Here is a 6,473-nt window from a genome sequence, read left to right as displayed (position 1 = left end):
ATGCTGGGTCACACCTGTAAAGTATATCACACTGCGTTGTGCTGGGAGCCACCTGGATGAGGAAATCAGATGTCCACAAGCATATACAGGCTACATCCATCGCTGCAGGTTTTTGTACTCGCTTGGATCAACTTGTTTTTTTAAGGCTGGAAAACGTATTGAGGCATTGTAAAATTATCCGGGTGTAACCTAATATAATATGAATATGCAGCCTTCGTGTCGGTATTAGTAATCACCAGAAATGATTCCCTGCTACAAAGCATGGGAATGAAAATAAATGTCAAAGGCCAAATAGGGTACAATAGCTTACACACACACACACACACACACACACACACACGCACACACGCACACACACGCACAAAAATCTCGTTTATCTTTTTGCAGTGCAAAACACCAATTTTAAGTCTGGATGCTAGTTAGCTGGACACATTTTTATTATGTGCAGCTTTGGGGCATGTGAAGGCAAAGATTGATTGTTTGGATTGTGTTTCTGTCAGCTACACAGAGGCAATAAAATACCAGGCTCACCTGGAGCAGTATTCACTTTTGACATATCCACGTAAGCCCCCTAAAAGACAAACAATGAAGTCTATAAAACATTTATGGTAGACGAAGTGCTGGAGAGTGCTAAAAGCTCGCAGTGAGGCATCTGATCTGAAATGGGTGAACGTGGACATAAACATTCAACACTGATCATTTTGCAGCAGCAACGGTAAGAGGTTAAATGTATACATTTATGCAAGATGTTTTTAATACGTTTGTCCCCTGATATGATATTGCAATTGGACTAGGTAAAATCCTCAAAGTGCAATGACTCCAATTTTATTTGTAGTTACAAAGTTGCATTAAATACGCATCACAAAGGTTTTGCATAGTTAAAACCGCCCGTGCCAGTTAGCTCATTACATCCCAAATTTGCATTGCCGATGACTTTAAAGTGATACCAGAACTTCTTTGGTGCTAAGTCATTTAGAGTTTGCTATTCGAATTTGAGGGAGGTGCCACTTCGACCACAACCTTGCCAAGGTTCTTTCCCGCATACATGTAGTCGACAGCTCGGAAGACAGACTCCAGTCCAACAAACCTCCCTTCTTGGGCCAAATCCCCATAATCCACCTCACACATAATCTTGCCCATGGCAAACATCTGCATCATATGAGTCAGAGCCTCCTTGTAGTCGCTGATGAAGTGAGGAAGGAAGAATCCTCGAATGCTTGCTGACTTCTGGAGAAGCTTTATGGGTAAAGTTGACCCCCTGAAATGCGGGATTCCTGACGCAGACTGGTAACCTGAGATGAAGCCGATGACAATTAGTCTGCCTTTTTGAGCCAAACAGTTCACTGCCAGATCTAAAGTGCCGCCACCGACTGATTCGTAAACCACGTCGATGCCTTTCGGGTACTCTGTTTTAAGGGCCTTGGCCAGATCCTCAGCTTTGTAGTTAATTGGCCTGTCGCACCCGATAGACTTAAGGAAACCCGCTTTCTCATTGGATGAGCAAGTCCCGATCACGTGACAGCCGGCCCGTTTGGCAAACTGCACCGCAAACTGTCCTGTTCCTCCCGCGGCTGCGGTGACCAGAACAGTCTCACCTTTGGCCAGCTCGCCCAGACGCTTCAAGGCAATGTAAGCAGTCGCGCCGCTAACCAGCAGGGTGAGAAACTCTGGCTTTGTTGAAGGCACAGGCACACTTTCCTTGACGGGAACCACGGTGTACTCAGCAAAGGCACCGCTGCTGAAGTAAGCCACCGTGTCCCCGACGGTGTAGCGGGAGCTGGCGCTGAGGCCGAGGCCCACCACTTCACCGATACCCTCGAATCCGGCGTCGAAGGGAGGTTGCACCGTCGGGTCGTAACGGCCCGCTGAATAATTAATATCAGAGGCGTTGATCCCCACATAACTGAAAGAAAGGAAAAGATACATTCGGGATGAAAGATGAGACATTAAACGGTTAACGCAATGATCCGTCTCCAGATGCATTTGCACTTGTGTTTGTTCTGAAAATGATCCGCTTTTTCTCTTGAAACGAGTGCAATCTGCACTGGAAGGAAATGCTTATATCACATAACACAACACAATGCATGATATCATGATTCATTGCCTTTAGACACCCGTAACAGACTGCACTTTGAAAACCATACATACTTTGGTTGTTTAAACACAAGGATGACTGTTTTCGTCTTTGGCAACATAGTGGACATGTGAGATAGATGATGTGAAAAAAAATAAAGCGTATTTACTGTCTTTTAGATCACTTTTGGTCTCATTATTGTGCATGTTGCGTGCAGATCATGCCTCGGCAGGCTAGAGATGGGTCAAGGTGATTAAACATGATTGCAAAATAAAAATAAAACTTAAGATTGACAGAACAAAAAACACAGATGTGACACGGGGTTCCAAAAAAACAGATGTGATACATTCCATAATAATTACGTATATGATTTTAATAGTGTTCTCGAGGCTACATTTTTACTTCGAATTTCACAGTCTTCTCAAAAAGACAATGACATGAAAAGGCTAAATATGAAAGTAAAATTAATCAACTCACTTAATTTTTAAAGCAAAAAATGCAATCACAATTACGCTCTGAATTCATTTTGGGGGTGGACTGCAGAATGTAAAATAATGAGGAATTGCGGGCGATCATCCTGACAGGAGAGCAAAAAAAAACCAACTAAGAAATGATACACCTCCATTATTGTCTCCGATTGCTGTCATGTTCATTTTCATTTATGTGCAAATATTGTTAACATCTTGTACATAATAATCAAACCAGTCATGGACTTCAATATTTCTGGGAGATGATCTCACTGGATTTGTATTTGTGAAAGCTAATAATGTGCTGAAAGCGCCTTAATGTGCTTTTTTTTATCTGCATTTTTTAACTCTGCCTTACTGTCTGTGCTGAAATGAAAAAAGATAGTTAACTATGATATCACCGCAACAAAGAACTGCAGAGTACCTGATAGTCAAAGGTCTTCGTTACAAGCAAATAATCACAATCCCGTCAGCTATAATGTGATCTTCACTCAGACTGGCGCAAAACTACATTTTATTGGACCATAAATGCCACAATATAAAACCTAAGCGGACTGTGAAATGCGTATTTACCATAAAAACTCAGGTCAAACACGCATTATCTAATAAAAGGCATAGGTAAAATATTGCTTTCAGCTGGATTTATAACTTTAAAGTGTATTGTGTTTAGTCCTAACCTCTCTGTAAGTGGATTATAAGTGGATTATAAGGGATGCGTTTAAATTGCCTCGAGTAACAGTGACCAGTATTCTGCTCTTTCGACTTGGTGAAAACACTGTGCTGCATCTCCTCTATCATTGCTTCTGCCGGTACCATTGGACCCCCGTGACTTTGTGTTTGCAGGTTGGTGACGTAGACAGACGTGAAGACACAGAGGGAAAGGGGGGAGTGAGAGAGAAAGAGAGAGGGGGGGGGATGCCGAGATGGATTGATAGACAAATGCAGAGAGGGCGGAACTTGGAATTACAGTACAGCTCTTATTCCTCACGTATTTTGCCATCTTGTGATGTGGATGATTGCTGCTTCTGGTGAGCAGGGCTGAAAGCAGGCAAGTACGGCTAAACCAACCTTTTTTTTATTTACAACTTGTAAACACATCATACACTCATAGAGAGATGACACGGTTGTTGAGTGTATTTAAAGACAACTGCAGAAAAGACAACTTACCGATTTCTGACGAGCAAGTCCGCGTCTGCGGGTGTCGGAACCGGAACAGTTTGCACCGAGGCGGCCTCTCGAAAATTGGGGCTCAGCTTGTTTATGACAACCTTTTTCATGCTGCTAGCTATGGAGGACCCTTTGAAATCGATGAAGTGCGCCGAGTAGGACATGTCGATGATGGGGCGCCTCAGAATCGGAACAAGTCCACAAAGTGAGTCGATTCCTCTCCGTCTCGAACCGACGAGTGAAAACAACAACGCACCACGAGCAGGTTTCGCCCAAATCGAACCGGACATTGCCTCCGAAAAGTGACAAAGTTCACGGGCAACTTGAAGGTGGCGTTAGCCCGCTAGAGGTTTGTTCGCGGCGCATACGTACAACATATAGGCCCGGCCCCGTTCAAACGACCCCATTATGCTGCTTCGATCCGAATACAGGCATCGACGGTACGGCTTAGCGCGACTATCGTTTGCATACGCAAATGCATATCCATACGTGGCGCATTTGACACAAAAAACGTTGGGTTGCGGTGAAGCCTTGCAGGAGACGAGCACAGCAGCGAGCCACACACGCTAGTCGGCGTGGCTGGAGTCCCTCCCCTTTCCTCCTCTTCCCGGACAGCACACTCACTTCCTAGTAAGGTGAAACAAATCAATCGTCGCTTCCCAACACATCCACACCTTCGTTTCTTCGCCAAAATAACAACAGTGTGACTAGTTCGTTCGGATGATATCAAAAGCTACTCAGAGAACGTACGCCTGGAGACTAGTTTAAAGAACTGTGTTCTTTTAGCACCTACATACACCTGTAACCTTAGCTTGTGTTGCTAATTAAACAGGCAGATTATTTTTTTTTGGGGGGGGGGGGGTGCATTTAGATCACGCTTTAATGTTATTCGTGCAACACAATTGCCTGCCTACTCAGTGTGCCGCTACTGTTGCCACATGTATTTTATTCAAGTAAGACGTGAACGCGGTGATATTTCAATCTGCGTCAAGGTTCTTGTTTGTGTGCTTTTAATTGCAACATGAAAATCGAATGGGCTGCTATTGTCGGGTTTCTTTTTTTACAGCAAAGCGGGGGAGATAGAACGGAGAGAGGGAGAGAGGAGAGTTGGTTGGGTAAAGGGACAAGACAATTAAAAAGATTGACAGGTAGCCTCCTCTGTCAGGGGTGACGCTCATGGAGAAGGGGAGGAGTAAAAATGTAGCAGGAAAAGCCACTCCATGCGTCGATCTATCAGTTGAGACTGTCTGAAACCGCTTCAGTATCCGCCGTATTTCAATTTTACTTTTTTTTTTTTTACGAGGAGGGTAAAGCGCTCCGTTCTGTCGCCGGAGTAGCCCCCTCCCACGACAAATGTGTTCGTAGTCCATGTCGATGTGATGTGTTGTTGGCGAAAGCTTTGGATGCGTCTTGTTCGCCTCGCAAGTGATTCCTTCTTTCTCACCGCATCAAACAGCCGCCCCCTAAAATGCGACTCTGTCCTCGAGATGCAATGAGATGATCATTTGCACCATCCGATAACGTAGGTAAGAGAGCAAGGCAATCGTTGTGTTTGTTTCGTTCACGCCGAAAGAAAAGTGGGCTGGAGGGAGGAGGGAGGGTGCGGGGGGAGAAAAAGTCTCAGCCGGACCCGTGAGGCTGGATCCGGGCGGGCTGAGGTGGCGTAGTGGTGACGGAACTGACATTAACCCATCTAATGCCTGTATACCTTTTATCTCTCTCTCTTGCAGGGTTCTGGCTTCAAAAGAAACCGAAGGGACTCCTTTCTTCCCAAGAAGTACGCGACTCATGTCGGACCTAAATGTTTTGTTTATTTATTGTTTTAGTTTTGCCGAGTGTCAAAACAAAAAGTGCAGCAAAGTGCCGCTCCATTCAAAGACATTGAAGATTGGGGATTTTTTTGTTTGAATCAAGCCAAAGTGAATTGTAAACTTTGGCTAGGAGCTTTTTGCTCCTCTCCCCGACGCGGCCACGAGGGAGATGAAGGAAGATGATAGTTGATGGACATGAAGGTTTCCCTTAACTGCTCCAATCCTCTCGTAATTTTTGAGCTCTCCGTCGCTGGAGCCCATCCAGCTATTACGACTAAAAATATCTGCGACTGTGAAAAAGAAGACTGACATTTTCAACTGAGATCAAAACGCTCTCCCACCAAAAGGGATGATTCTTCACCACTGACAGTTTTGAGGTCTTTGTAATATCTGCATGAGAAATACTGTGGAGGCTGACGGTCACTATGCCGAGGAGAAAGCAGCAAGAGCCGCGCCGATCAGCAGGTATAACTCGCCCCTTCTCCACCACCATTCCTCATCCATCGAGCCAAATACTGTACAGTACTTGTTTTACATTCACTCGCTCTGCCCATTTATTTAACGTTGCATTATTTTGATTGTGGTGCACGTTAACGTCACGTGATTTAACTCTTGCATTACATATTTAATACTGACACCCACTAGTGTGTGTAATTGCAGAAATTACACATGTTTCTACACAATGGATCCATTTCAATTATATATTGGCAGGGCTGTTTTAAGAATGGAAAATTGAACATAATGTTCTCATTTTGGAGGGCATAAATATGCACTTTCGAGGCCCAAGAGTGAGTGATGATGAGTAGGAATGAAAGGGAAACTGGTGAGAGACGTATTTCTTTTGTTTTTTTTTTTAACCTTTATTTTATTAGAGGGTTGCCATCCTTGATTTGACTGGTGATTGATCGCCTGTCACAAGGCTCTCTCTGATCTCTTCATTCCTGATAAACTACG

At 44.3% G+C, this 6,473-nt stretch overlaps 2 protein-coding genes across 5 annotated transcripts in view; one reads left to right on the top strand and one right to left on the bottom strand.

Annotated features, from left to right (window-relative positions):
- Window positions 1-809: 809 nt before the first annotated feature.
- On the bottom strand, window positions 810-4,326 carry LOC148425790 (prostaglandin reductase 3-like). Its single transcript, XM_088410347.1, has 2 exons — window positions 3,709-4,326; window positions 810-1,903 (listed from the first exon to the last, which is right to left on the bottom strand). Exons 1-2 carry the CDS (start codon window positions 3,996-3,998, stop codon window positions 973-975), a joined length of 1,221 nt encoding a protein of 406 aa, XP_088266473.1. The 5' UTR covers window positions 3,999-4,326; the 3' UTR covers window positions 810-972.
- The window catches only part of LOC148425789 (teashirt homolog 1-like), a 42,160-nt gene continuing 39,140 nt past the window's right edge, over window positions 3,454-6,473 (top strand). Inside the window, exons 1-2 of one of the 4 annotated variants that reach the window (XM_088410344.1) lie at window positions 3,454-3,589; window positions 5,439-5,984. In XM_088410344.1, coding sequence (XP_088266470.1) covers window positions 5,945-5,984 — 40 coding nt within the window. In that variant the 5' untranslated portion in view covers window positions 3,454-3,589; window positions 5,439-5,944. Of the gene's footprint in view, window positions 3,590-4,268; window positions 4,344-4,911; window positions 5,235-5,438; window positions 5,985-6,473 lie in introns of those variants that run through there. The other 3 variants (XM_088410346.1, XM_088410345.1, XM_088410343.1) reach the window with 3 other exon arrangements.

The sequence above is a fragment of the Hippichthys cyanospilos genome, chromosome 3, assembly GCF_059441005.1.
Source record: "Hippichthys cyanospilos isolate Australia breed blue-spotted pipefish chromosome 3, RoL_Hcya_1.0, whole genome shotgun sequence".
NCBI classification, from domain to species: Eukaryota; Metazoa; Chordata; class Actinopteri; order Syngnathiformes; family Syngnathidae; genus Hippichthys; species Hippichthys cyanospilos.
This window is presented reverse-complemented; position numbering and strand designations above follow the sequence as displayed.

Coding starts and splice junctions, on each gene's coding strand:
- LOC148425790 (XM_088410347.1), bottom strand. CDS start 3,998: ATGTCCGGTTCGATTTGGGCGAAACCTGCTCGTGGTGCGTTGTTGTTT. Junction 1,904..3,708: donor GACTTGCTCGTCAGAAATCG/GTAAGTTGTCTT, acceptor CCTTTCTTTCAG/TTATGTGGGGATCAACGCCT.